The sequence below is a fragment of the Hippopotamus amphibius genome, chromosome 16, assembly GCF_030028045.1.
Source record: "Hippopotamus amphibius kiboko isolate mHipAmp2 chromosome 16, mHipAmp2.hap2, whole genome shotgun sequence".
Classification (NCBI taxonomy): Eukaryota; Metazoa; Chordata; class Mammalia; order Artiodactyla; family Hippopotamidae; genus Hippopotamus; species Hippopotamus amphibius.
Window position 1 is genome coordinate 55,215,000 of NC_080201.1, and position 13,304 is coordinate 55,228,303.

A 13,304-nucleotide genomic window follows, 5' to 3' on the forward strand; every position below is an offset into this window, starting at 1 on the left:
ACCAGCACCTCTAGAAAGACACCCCCAAAGACTGAGGCCTCCGTGGGTGGCCCCCCCCCCAGCCTCCTTGGCAGCCCCCTCCGGTCACGCACCCTAGACCTTCCCAGTCCTGCGACTCTCCGCCCAGAGACACGGTGCAGTCTCTACTTCTATACTTCATCTGCGGCGTTCCCTCTGCTCAGGATGCTTTTCCCCCTTTGCTGTCTCTTCAGAACCTTCTCAGGGAACTTTTCCAGGTGCTCCCTCCCCAGCAGATCCCAGCCCCCTGTCCTCCGTGCCGCCGTGGGCCCTCCTCACTCTCTCTTAGTGGCTGGTGATGCTTCTTCGCAACTGCTTCCGGGTTTGTCTCCCGGACCACGCAGGGGCTCTGGGATAGGGCTGGCATGTGGGGGATCCGTAGCTGCTTATTGGGGGACTTTGGGGGAGGGGAGAAAGCTGTCCTGGGGTGAGAGCAGGCCAGCCCTGCACCCGCGCCTCTCACCCGCAGCCCCCAGCACCTGTGGAGGTCCTTTGGAGCCCCAGGCTCAGCAGGCGCTGTGAGGAAACCCCCCGGAGGGCAGCTCCACTCAGGGCTGCACTGGCTCTCCAGGCCCCAGAAACTGCAAAGAGAAAAAAAATCCCTCTGGCAGCCTCCCTGTCCTGATATTAGAGAAGGCTGCATTTCTGCCCTCCCCCCGCCCGACCGTCGTGTCCAGCCTGAAGCCAAGGGGCCTGAGGACCGCAGGGCACCAGCGTGGGACGGGAACAGTCCCCCCACCTTCCCAGCTGTGTGACCCCAGGAGACCAGTTAGCGTCGCCAGAGGATTCCTCTCCTGCGCGTTGATGGGCAGTGGGCTCGGGGACTCTGCTCTGCGGGACTCTGGGGAGGAGTGAAGACGCGGGCACCGAGAGCCTGGCAGCATGCCTGGTAGGGAATTGGCGTGAAATAAAGAGCACCTCGCACCTTTCTGTGCAGGGAGCACTCTGAATTTGAGAGCATGTTTCACAAGATGAGTCGTTTGTGGCAGGGTCTGGGCCCTGGCGCCCCTCTCGCCTCCCTCCAGCCTTCCTTGTTCTTCTCCATGTGGAGCAGAGCCCCTCCCCACCCCCAACACACACGCACGCAACGTCAGGAGGCCCAGTCTACCTCCAAGGCCCACGACAGTGGCCAGACGTGAGCTCCTCCATCTGTCTCTCGCCCTGTCTTGGTGCCGTCTCCGTGCCTGGCCCTGTGCGGGGCGATGTTGGGGACACACGTGGACCACGACGCTGGGGCTCCCAGTCCAGGATGGGGAGACAGACTGGTCTCCAGACACTGACAGCTCGGTGTGGGTAGGGCTGAGGTGGGGAGGCCCGAGGAGGGAGCCTGACCAGCTGGGGGGTCATGGAGGGCTCCCTAGAGACGGGGACCCTTGAGCTGAGGGTTGAAATGAGAGTGTAATGCATAAGGAGAGGGAGAGAATGAGGTGCGATGAAGCACTGGGCCTTTCTGGGAAAGGGAAGAGTTTGGGGTGTGGCTGGAGCACAGTGCCTGGGTGCTGGGGGAAAGGAAAGGTCCATTTCATGGACAGGTGTTAAAAGGGACCACTGAGACCTGGCTCCCTCCTGCCCACCTTGTCCTAGCTCAGTCCAGAGCATTCACCGCGCCCTCCAAGGGCCTCCCTGGACCGTCTGCATACCTCTCCCCCCAGATAAGAACCCCTGAAGGGCAGGGACCTGGTCAGAGCCCTCCCTGTCCTCCTAGCGCCAGCACAGAGCTTGGCATGCGGTCGGTTTGGGAGGTGTTTACTGACATGAGCAAGATGGTATCTACGTTGGGATTCTGGATTAGAAGTCTAACTCCGAGGGGAAATTTATTGGCTTATGGATCTGAGGAGCCTCGAATAGTTTGACTTCAGGCCTTGCTGGATCCAGGGTCTCAGACGTCATCGGGACTCTGTCTCTCTTTACCTCTCAGCTCACCTTTCCTCTGAGTCGGCTTTGTTCTCGGGAGGCTCTCTCCTCTCGGTGGATGCCAGGGTGGCTGCCAGCAGCTCCAGAAATGGGAAGACAACCTCAGTCACCCATGCGGGAGGGGAGCTCTTATTTTCTGATAGTTGCAGCACTGGCCCTGGGCTGGGTCGTGGCTGGTTTTACAAAGGTCAGCCTCCTGTCCTCGACCGATCACTGATGGGGCTGCGGGCAGTGGGGAGTGGAGGTAACGTGGATGTCCCGCCTGGGGCCCTGGGGTGGCGTCGTGAGGAAGGTGGGGGGGCCAGTGCCCATCTACCCAGGGAAATGGGAGAGAAAGTGGGGCCGGTTGGTGCTTTCGTGGGCCCAGGCAGCCTCACCACAGGGGCTGGTTGTGCGCCTGACATGATGTCTGCCTGTAGGCTTTAGCTCCCAGCTTCCACGTGCCTTTTCAACACTGGCCTCGTCCCCTCTGAAGGTATGAGCCCAGGCGGCCTGGGTAGGGGAGGATAGTGTTCCACAGACGTCGAGGCGTGGGAGCCCGGGGAGTCGCGCGGGTACGGGCCTTGAGAGCTGGCGTCCTGGGTGCCGCGTGCGCCTGGTCACCCCCCTGCCTCCGTTTCTTCTCTGTCATGTGGGGTGATGATGATGGTGCCCTTCCCTCTTGGGGTAGCGAGGGCATGACGGCCGTGTCCGGTGAGCTAACGGAGGGGTTAGAACCCAGGCCCGGCAACGGGCAGCCCAGTAGCTTCAAGCTCGCTCTTCAGCGCTGGTGTGCCAGTCCTGACGGCCTCCCTGTTAGGGGACCCAGTGGGCTCCTCCTTCCCCAACTTTGGTCTCCTACAGATTCAGTCCTCCCCAGACCTCAAGTAGCTCCCAGCACCTCTCTGCACCCAGTCCCAGCAGCTTCTGTCTCACGCAGAGAGTGAAGTCCTCACGGAGGCCCGCTGGGTCCCCGTCACCCCTCCTCCTCTCCCACACTGGCCTCCTCGGGCCCTGGATCCTGCCAAGCCTGTTCGCACCCTGTCACACCTCCCCCCTCCCAGGGGCCACTGCCCCCTGCTTTATTTGTGTCTGTCTCTTCCGCGTCCCCGACTTGCTGTTGAAGCCCCAGCAGAGAGAGTTGGCCCCCTGCCCCCTTGTCCCCGCTCCATCCCCACCCCCCACCGTGGCTTCCTGGTCTTTGACTCCCTCTTGGAGGACCGCCAGCTCCAGGCTGGCAGGGTGGCCTGAGCCATCGCCGCCCCCTGGTGCCCAGCCTGTCCTTGCATCTCGTGGGTGCCTTTGCACCTGTGCCTCTGCCTGTCACCTGATGCCTGGCGTCGGGTTTCTGTCTGTCCCTTTGTGAGGGCAGGTGGGAGGGGGAGCAGTCTCTGTCCGCCCCACAGCCTCTTCCTGGGAAAGTGGCGCCAGCTGTGCACAGCAGCGCCTGTCCCTCCCCAGAGCTCACACCTTCATCTTGGCCCAGGCCCCTGCCTCCCCCTCAGGCCTGTCAAGGTAGTGGGAGAATGAGGCTGTGTTCCAGTTACAGAGCAAGACAGGTCTGGGTGTGCGTTCCAGTCCTGCCGCGCCGGCTCCGTGGCCTCGGACAGACAGCTTGCCGTCTCTGAGCTTGCTTCCCCCTATTGTGAGATGGAGGTATAACTGCCACTCTCATAGGATCGCACAGCTCGCTGAATGAAACTGCGTAGAAAATGGTGTCTTACATGGAAGTAAGTGCCTGATACCTGGAAGTGGTAACCACGGCCGCCATCATTGTCGTCTTCTCCAGCTGTGTCTCCTGCTGAGTCAGGCCCCACCCTGGGCAGCTACTTGGCGGGTGCCCGCACGTCCCTTATCTCCTGAGACCCTACTGATGTCCCTTTCAGAGAGGGAAAGAGGTCATTGCTCGTGTTTATCACAGCCTCACCGGGGCCAGGATTGGCACACAGGTCCCCTATTCGAAGCCGTGACCTCTGCACACCCCACCCCAACACACGGCGCTGCACGCCCCTCCTACCACCGCCCCTCTTCTCTGACAGCCGCTTAAACCAGCCCCTGCATAAATCGGACCTTCAAAGCCGTGGCCTTGGGACCTGAGGGAACACACACTCACATGCGTGTCCCCCTGGCACACCTGTGTGTCCACCTGGCCTCACCAGCTGTTCCATCACTGGACAGGTGCTTTGGCAAGCCTGTTCTCTCCCTACCTTCCAGTGGGAGACAAAACACAATAGTGACAGCTCGCCTGTTGTGAGCACTCACAACCATGTGCTGAGACCTGGTCTGAGGGACGGCCTCGTGCTAACTCAGTCACCATACCTACCCTGGGAGGAGTCACACGTAGCCCCATCTTCAGGGTAAGGTGACTGAGGCACGGAGGTTAAATTGCTTGGCTCGGAATCAGGGAGTTTAAGTCGGGAGCCAGGATTTGACCCCAGGCGCTCTCTGGCTCCGGAGCCCATGCTCTTGACCACGCTGCGCGACCCCAGGTCTCCAGCGGGCAGTGCGAGATGCTGCCCGGGGAGGACCTTCCCAAGGTCGAGCTCGCAGAGCGCGGGAGGGAGGAGCCAGGATCCAGGCCCCCTGACTTCGGGCTGGAGCGGGGCTCTCACCACTTTGCAACCCTGCCCTTCGGAACCTGGCCCCAGAGCTCTGATGCTGGCCTCTGAGCCTGGACCACCCCTCGTGTCCAGTCAGCTCACCACGTAGGCTGCCCTCCTCCTCCCCCCCAGCTCGTCACCCGCCTGGTGAGTCCTCGGGGTAGAGCAGGTGCACCTGCACGTCTGTGGGTGCCGAGCTGCCACCTGGAGGCCCAGAGCCCGCGCTGTGAAGCCGCTTCAGGCTGGGAGAGCAGCCCATTGACTTGCCGCGGCCTGTGCGGTTAGGTTAAGGCTGGACAAGGCGAGGGTGGGTGGCCCGAGGTGGAGGCCTTGATGATTTCCTCACAGCATCACGAATGAGCAAGTGGGTGGGGGCCGGTCCTGAGCCAGCCGACCTGGGCCAGCCCTGCCCGCTTCTGAAGCTTGGGTGCTGCCTGGCGCAGCGGAAGTGCTGTATAAATGCTCCGTGTTGTTTTTCCGAACCACCTGTACTACCGTTGCCTTACGGGTTGTTTTTTTTTTTTAATTGGTTCATTTAAAAAATTTGAATATGTTTCATCTCATTCATTTCCAAATGGTAATGTATGCAAAATGCTCGTTTTGATGTGATAGTTCTTTTCTCTTAGTATGTGAATGAAATACACATATGTAATGATTACTGTGAAGTCCTTCCCAAGTCACCTGACCCTCACGTGTGCCCACTGGTGACGGGCCAGGCCTGGGGAAGTGCTCGCGATGCTGTTGGGGAAATTGAGACGGGGCTGGGGTGCCCGCAGGCTGCTGAGCCCACGCTGCAGTGCACTGGCTGAACCCCCGCTTCCGTTCCTTTAGTGTCTTTCCCCGGTTCTGCCCCCACCTCTGTCTCAGCATCAGAGGAAAGTGACGAGACGCCGTTGTCATTCTTGTCTCCAGTTGCTCTGGGCCTTGAGCCCCGTGTCTCTGAGTATGTCCATCTTTCCTAACCCCTGCTCTCAGCTTCCCCTGCTGTACATGAGTGGGCACATGCAGACTCCCCGAAACCTGGCTGTGACCTTGTGAGGCTGTGCCTGTATCCAAACCCCATGGGTGCCTGGCTGAAGGGGTCGCTGGATGGTAGCTGTGGCTGGTGTGGAGGTGAAAGGTCAGAGACCCTGGGCCTCAAACTCACCAGGAGGCTCCTCAGAACAAAGACCAACCCAGTGGGCAGGACTGGGATGGTGGATCCCAGGGGACTTCGGGAGCCACAAGTCCTAGGTGGTCAGAGTGGGCTTCCTGGAGGAAGGGATGTCAGAGCTGAACCCCTAAAGGACCAACTACAGTTAGTTACAGAGGTTGCTGAGGGATCTTATTCCCTGTAGACTGTCCAGAACTGCTAGCGATGCTGCCACGTGTACCCAGTCCCTACTTCATGCCCATCTGATGAGAGCAGGCCAACCCCGCCTTGGCCTGGGGGCCTTTATTGAAGGGAGTGTGTCTACGGGAGCAGTTTTTGCCCTTTGGCCATCTGATAAAGCCTGTGTGGCCTTTCTTGGAGCGATGATTTTTAAAGGCGAAACATAAAATAGGATTACAAAGGATAGCAGTTAAAATACAGTTTATTAAATACTTTTGAAATTGTAATCTAGCGTTTGTGCTCTTCCTCATTGACAGGGGAAATAACAGGCTGTAGCAGCAGCTCGAGTGACTATAGCATTTTCAAAGTAGTGATGAGTGTTCAGAATCTGCAATAACTTATGTGTCTTGAAAACATCTGCCATTTCTATTGATGACAACGTCTTAGGGTCTGCTAAACAATATTTCTTTTCTCTGTCTTTTTTGTGCTGTGGTGCTAAGAAGGAAATGCTAAATTGCATTTCAGTTCAGTTAGTGAAAATAAAGAGGCAGTTCTTTCCCCACTCAAGTTCATGGACCCCCTGGGGGAGGTCATTGGCCTCTGCTTGGCTGGACTCCCCGAGGCAGCTGCAGGTCAGCTCTTGTGCCCCCGTCCCCCCAGAGCTGGGAGCCACCAGGCACAAGAGCGCATGTCACAGAGCTCCCTTGCTAGATCTGCAGGGGAGCAGCCGACACTTGGGAAGGCTGCTGGTCACCTACATCTTCTCCCAGCTTCCACCCCGCCTGCTTCCACCTGGGGAGGAAGACGGGGCAGGGGACCAGGCCCGACCTCTGGGAAGCCTGGGGCCTCTGTTGGCTTCTTTCCTCCAGCAGCCCACCCAACACAGTGGAGAGAGTTCTGGAGCAAATATTTGACTCTGCCCTTTACCAGCTGCCTGACTCCAGGGAGGCAGTTTTCTTCCCTGGACCTTGGTTTCCTCCCCTAGAAGACAGGGTGCTCCTTGACGAGGTTGGGGCACACGGCCCCGGCTACAGCAGTGGCTGGAGGGAGCGCCCCCTCGGAGATGCTTCCCCAGAAGCTTGGCAGGAGCTCCCGCTGGCCCATCCTCTGCCTGCCCTGCTGCCCCCGTGCCCTCTCCATTCTGCTGGCCCTGCGAGCTTCCTACACCCGGGCCTGACCCTGTCCCTCCTCTGCTCAGAGCCTTTCCTTCCTGCTGTCCTAGTTGCCCCCGCGCAGAATCCAAGTTCTGATAGCCGAAAGCTGAAAAGAATACAAATATCTTTTCACCTGGTGAATGGATAAAGAAAAATGCATACATTGGCCAGTTACTATGCCGCACTACAGAGGGGCCAAAATTGTTATGTTCCAGAAAGAAGCTGGCCACCAAAGGCCACATTACTGTTTACCACCATTTCTGTGAAATGCCCAGAAAAGGCAAATCTGTGTAGACAGAGAGGCCAAGCCTTACCCTCCGCATGGTGGCAGGCCCTGAGCTCCCTGAGGACAGGGCTGTGCAGTTGTTGGGTTTGGGCTTTATCCCCTCGTTCGTTTTGGGAGCCACTGCCGGTAACCATTGGGCGCCAGGCCTGTGTCAGGGACTCTGACTGCTGCTGTATCCCTGGGACAGGAAGCCCCGTCCTGAGCATGTCCGGGAATGTTTCACTGTTAAGGGTGATCCTGGAGTGGAGAGTTTGAGAAGCCATGTGGCATCGCAGTTAAGAGCTGAGTTCCGGCTTCACCACTTACCAGCTGTGTGACCTTGGGCAAGGTGCTTCACTTCTCTGAGCTCAACTTCCTCATAAGATCAACGTGTGGATTCATTCTCTCATTCAAAAAAAACCCTACACATCAGACAGCTGCTCTGGGTCTGGTCCTGTGCTGACCAAGACAGCCGCCGCCCTGCCCTTCTGGGGCTCCCAGTCTCGTGGAGGAGACAGCTGACAAGTAGAAAAATGGCCTGATGTTAGTTGTGTGGTGTTTATGTGAAGGTGTCTGGGGAGCCTTGGGGAGGTGTGGAGGGTGGGGCTAACTTGGTTTGGGGGTGCCTGGGGACACCTCCCCAGGGTAGCCGTCACAGCGGGGGGCCTCAACGGCAGGACCGAACTCCGTGGGTTGCTGGAAGGAAGGTTTACCATGGAGGTTGGGGGGGTGCGGCGCCCAGGCCAGTGGGCAGGAGCGGGGGAAACAGGCCCAGGGTGTGGAGAGTCACAGGCCCGGGCCCTCTCTGCCTGCAGCCCAGAATGTGACCGTGGACGAGGTCATTGGCGCCTACAAGCAGGCCTGCCAGAAGCTGAACTGCAGACAGATCCCCAAGCTCCTCAGGCAGCTCCAGGTATGCCAGGTGGGCGGGGGTGGTAGTGGAGGGGGCACTGTCCCTGGGGTGAAGCTGCCCTTGCCCTGCCCCCGCAGCTCCCTCTGGGCCTGTGGTGCCTGCCCCCAGCAAGAGAGGGTTTCCCGGAGCACTTCCCCTCCCCGGCCTGGCCGGCCAGCCAGCCTAGGGCCTATGTAAATACGTCTTTGAAAATCCTCTTTTCAACTGTAAAAGTACTCCACCTCTTCATGAATATTGAAGCAGTACAGAATTATATAAAGTAGGCAATTACTTGTCAAGAATCTTTCACTCCTCAAAGAAATTCTCTTCCCCAGGGGAAAAGCTATGTATACAAAATTTATAAGTCTGAATGACAAAGTAACGTATAGTCTCTAATTAAAAAAAAAAAGTTAAAATACTACAGATATAAAAAGCAAAATCTGTTTCTCACTTCTTGCCTAAGTCCCATTCCCCAGGAGTCCCCACTGGTGACAGCTTGGGGGTTTCGTACTCTGGACTTTCTGTGCTTTTATAAATAGAGAACAGTCACTCTCTAGAGGGGCACAGACACGAGGGCAGGTTCCGTTTATGACTAGGGTGTCGCTGTACGTCTGGCCTGCTCGCCCCCAGCCGTCTCTCACAGGTGCCTCTCCTGCCACCTGTCCAGCCCGATCGTGTTGGTAAAGCACTGCCTCAGTGCCTTCCCTCTGGATGGGTTGTTCCAGAATGTTCCAAAGTTGCTTGTTTCAAAGCCCCAGATGCCCCACCGTCAGGGAGGTCCAGCCTGGCGCCTGCAGGTGTCTTCCTGCCCTAACCACCATCCACTCTGCTTTCCCAGGAGTTCACGGACCTCGGGCACCGCATTGACTGTCTGGACCTGAAAGGTGTGTGTCTGGACGGGGAGGGGCAGGGCTGGAGCCTCCCTGGAGGTGGCCGAGGGCAGGCAGGGCTGGGCCTGAGAGAGATGTGGGTGCCCTCCCTGAGGTGGGGAGGTGTTGGGGAAGGCAGAAGACCCTTCTTCTTTCTCTTGGCCCAGAGCCCATGTTTCCACCCAGCCTCCCCACCCCATACGCGAGTGCACACACACGCACAGAAGCACGCTCCTAGACACGCACACACACGGCGCTCCATCTCATCCCAGGTGAGAAGCTTGACTACAAGACCTGCGAGGCCCTGGAAGAGGTCTTTAAGAGGCTGCAGTTCAAGGTCGTGGATCTGGAGCAGACAAACCTGGACGAAGATGTGAGCAGCCTGTCACCGCCCATACCTGCTCCCTGAACGCCCTGCCCCTTAGAGGTTTAGGGGGAGGGAGGAGCAGGGAACCCCCTTGGACAAAGGTTGGGTGGGGCCTCTTGAGGGACAAGATTGGGGAGACATCCAGTGCAGCCAGAGTGGGTGGGGGGATGTTGGACTCTGCGTGGGGCCCAGAGAAAGGGTCTCATGCACCCACCCCAGAGGCAGGGGCTTTGTAAGCAAGGGAGAGACTTGGGAGCCAGCCCTGAGGGGAGGCATGTGGCCACCAGGAGCCTTTTCAGCAGCCCCCCACCGGGAATCACAGCTCCTGTGGGGGAGAGTTTAAGAGACATTCTGAAAGCAGCCTCCCTGTTTTTCACTCAGGTGTCCTCACCTCCCCAGGTCTGGATGCCACCAGGATCCTGGCCGGGGCGGGGCCGGGGGTGTCCTGGAGAGGCCTGTCCTGGTCACACAGCACATCACTTAGACTGCTCTGGGGGGGAGCGAGTAAGAGGAAGCAGACCAGCTCCAGCCGGAGCAGGGGAAGGGTCAGGGTTGGTTCCCGGAAGCCAGAGGTGGCCGGCACAGCATCAGGGCTCTCCCTTCCCAGTCGTTCGGCCCCTGCCTCCTGGCTTCCCCGGGCGGCCGCAGCCTGAGGCTCAGCCTTGCTGTCTCCGCTCAGGGTGCCTCAGCCCTCTTCGACATGATCGAGTACTACGAGTCGGCCACCCACCTCAACATCTCCTTCAACAAGCACATCGGCACCCGGGGCTGGCAGGCTGCCGCCCACATGATGCGCAAGGTGGATGCCTCCCGCCCGCGCCCTCTCCAGGGGCCCCAGCCCGTAGGGTCTGGTTCCACGCGCCCTCAGAGGGTGCTGGGCCCCAGCTTCCCGTGGGAAAGCAGTGCCAAGAGGCGCCCTGCTCCAGGCCCACCCTGGACCCTTCTCTCCCTCCAAGCGTTTCCCCTCCTCCTCCTTGCCCATAATGTGCTCCTTGGAGGTGGCTGTGGTCACCATTCCCGTTTCACTCACATACGGAGCTTCTCTGTCACACACAGGGAGCTCAGCTGTCACCAGCACTGCCTCGTTCACCCCCGTGACCCTTGGCTGGGCCTTCCCTCACCAGCCGGTGTCCCCAGCCCTAAACCAGATGGCCCTGCTGCTCACTGGGATACTGGGATGTGGGGTGGGAGGTGGGGAGGGCCAGGACCAGCCTGACCCAGCCCCGCACCTGCCACACAGACGAGCTGCCTGCAGTACCTGGACGCCCGCAACACGCCCCTGCTGGACCACTCGGCGCCCTTCGTGGCGCGCGCCCTGCGCATCCGCAGCAGTCTGGCGGTGCTGCACCTGGAGAATGCCAGCCTGTCGGGGCGGCCCCTCATGCTGCTCGGTGAGTCCAGGGCGCTGCGCTGGTGGGCTCGGGCTGTCGGCCGGGTCCCCTGGGCCTGGCCAGTCACAGCACCCTCCCCCGCTGCCCCAGCCACGGCCCTGAAGATGAACATGACGCTGCGGGAGCTGTACCTGGCCGACAACAAGCTCAACGGCCTGCAGGACTCGGCCCAGCTGGGCAACCTGCTCAAGTTCAACTGCTCCCTGCAGATCCTGGACCTCCGCAACAACCACGTGCTGGACTCAGGTGTGTGCGAGGTTGGCCTGCCCCACCCCCACCCCAGTTGCCCGCACCTGCTATGTGCCCAGCCGGGTGCTCGTGGTGCTGGAGGCACAGTGGTGGCCGGGACAGTCCACGCCCTGCCCTCGTGGCGACGACTCAGACTAGGCTGGGCTGTGGGAGCCCAGGGCAGGTGTCTGCCCCAGTCTGGGGATCAGGGAGGACTCCTGGACGAGGGAACAGCTCAGCTGTTCCTTCAAGATAAGGTGGGATATTGATCAGATAATTGAAATAATTGCAATCTGGGGAAAGTGCCCTGAAGGAAACAAGGACGTTGGGATAAAGGGTCAACCGGCAGCTGTTTAAGGCGTGCAGGCAGGGGCCTCTGAGCGGTGATGAGGGGGCTGGAGGGAAGCAGCCGTTTAAAAAGCCTAGGCAAAGAATCCAGGCAGAGGGAATAGCAAGTGCAAAGGCCCTGAGGTGAGGAGAGCTTAGATGTTGGATCTGTGGGGGGAAGGGCCCCGGTGAGCCAGTGAGAGGTGAAGAGGGAGTCGTCAGCAGGGCCTCGTCAGCAGGAGGAATTTGATTTTGTCCTGGTTCACTGTGGAGCAGGGTCCTATGGCCTCTGTGAAGACAGGGTTGCAGGAGGAGGGGCAGAGGGGTGGCAGCGAGGCCAGTGCCTTCCTCCAGGGCAGCTGGGCCCGGATACCACGTGTATTGAGCACCTACTGCACGTGGGGTCCGTTGGCTATTAATAAAGTACTGAGTCTGTCAGGTGGTGAGATGTGCTCCAGAGAAAAAGAAAGCTGTGGGGGTGGGCTGAGCTGTCTGCTGAGGTTGGGCTGGCCGGGAGTGTCCCGTGAGAGGGGGAGATTGGAGCAGGTGGAGGCCTTCATCAGGGTGCCTGGAGGAAGAATGTTCCCGGCCCAGGGATCGGGGAGCCGCGGGTGCCGGGCCCGAGGCGGGGGGCGGGCAGTAGCAGGAGGTGGCAGGGCCAGAGCCTGTGGGGCCGGGCAGGTCGGGGTGGGGGCTTCTGAGCCCCCGCAGGATGACTCCCATGCCAGCGCCCCCTGGGGAGATGCCCCGACCACAGACAGGACTTGCCCACGGGCCTCCCCAGGTCTGGCCTACATCTGCGAGGGCCTCAAGGAGCAGAGGAAGGGGCTGGCCACCCTGGTGCTGTGGAACAACCAGCTCACGCACACGGGCATGGCCTTCCTGGGCATGACACTGGTGAGTCGGCCGGAGCGGGGGAGGGGGCGGCGCGGTCCCCAGCACCTCTCCCACCCCCGGCTCTCGGCATCTTCCGCCTGTCACAGCTCCTGGTCTTGCTCTTCCTGCCAGTTCAGGAACCTGCCCTCTCCTGCCAGCCCCGTGGGGTCTTTGCTTCATCCTCCTGCACCCTCCCTCCCTCGAGGAAAGTAGCCCTTCTTTCCTCATTGTCTGTCTGCATCTAGCACCGTAGCCTAGTTAGTACAGCACTTTGTACGAGGTGAAAATGTTTTGCATAGAAAGTTAGCATTTCTGGAAGCCTTCAGTAAGTCGTAAATCTTATCATGTGGTATCGAAAGCAAGCCCACAGGGTACAAAGACTCAGACCCAGGTTAAGGACTACCCCGGCCAGGCCCGTGCCCGGAGTCCTCAGGATGCTGGCGAGGGCAGAGGATGGGCCTGGGCTGGGGGGCGAGGGGCCTGGCTGGACGGTCGGTGGGCAGAGGAGTGCACAGGGCAGCTGGCACTTGGGAGACTTCTGAGTACACGAGGGATTCGGCCCGAAGCAGAAATGTGCCGCTGCTGGGACTGGGGGGCGCCGCCAAGGAGAGAGCACGTGCGTCCGCCTCTCGCCTGACTGGCCTCCTGGGCCTTTCCTGGCCCTCGTGCGCCGCCCCCTCCAGCCGCACACACATAGCCTGGAGACGCTGAACCTGGGCCACAACCCCATCGGGAACGAGGGCGTGCGGAACCTCAAGAACGGCCTCATCGGCAACCGCAGCGTGCTGCGCCTCGGCCTGGCCTCCACCAAGCTTACGTGCGAGGGTAGGGCGCGGGGCCGGGGCGGCCGGGCCGGGGGGCGGCCAGCCGGGTGTGGGCCCGTGGCCAGCCCCTGCGGTGCCCCTCCCAGGCGCGGTGGCGGTGGCGGAGTTCATCGCCGAGAGCCCCCGCCTCCTGAGACTGGACCTTCGGGAGAACGAGATCAAGACGGGCGGGCTCATGGCGCTGTCGTTGGCCCTCAAGGTGAACCACTCCCTGCTGCGCCTGGACCTCGACCGCGAGCCCAAGAAGGAGGCGGTGAGCGGGCTCTTCCCCTTGGGCGGGAGGGGCGC

General features: G+C 60.2%; 1 protein-coding gene across 1 annotated transcript in view; it reads left to right on the top strand.

Moving 5' to 3' along the window:
* The window catches only part of PPP1R37 (protein phosphatase 1 regulatory subunit 37), a 41,567-nt gene that overhangs the window by 26,204 nt on the left and 2,059 nt on the right, over positions 1-13,304 (top strand). Inside the window, exons 2-10 of the mRNA XM_057712206.1 lie at positions 8,058-8,155; positions 8,973-9,018; positions 9,276-9,376; positions 10,050-10,169; positions 10,611-10,761; positions 10,852-11,007; positions 12,101-12,213; positions 12,876-13,017; positions 13,103-13,269. Coding sequence (XP_057568189.1) covers positions 8,058-8,155; positions 8,973-9,018; positions 9,276-9,376; positions 10,050-10,169; positions 10,611-10,761; positions 10,852-11,007; positions 12,101-12,213; positions 12,876-13,017; positions 13,103-13,269 — 1,094 coding nt within the window. The remainder of the gene's footprint in view (positions 1-8,057; positions 8,156-8,972; positions 9,019-9,275; positions 9,377-10,049; positions 10,170-10,610; positions 10,762-10,851; positions 11,008-12,100; positions 12,214-12,875; positions 13,018-13,102; positions 13,270-13,304) is intronic.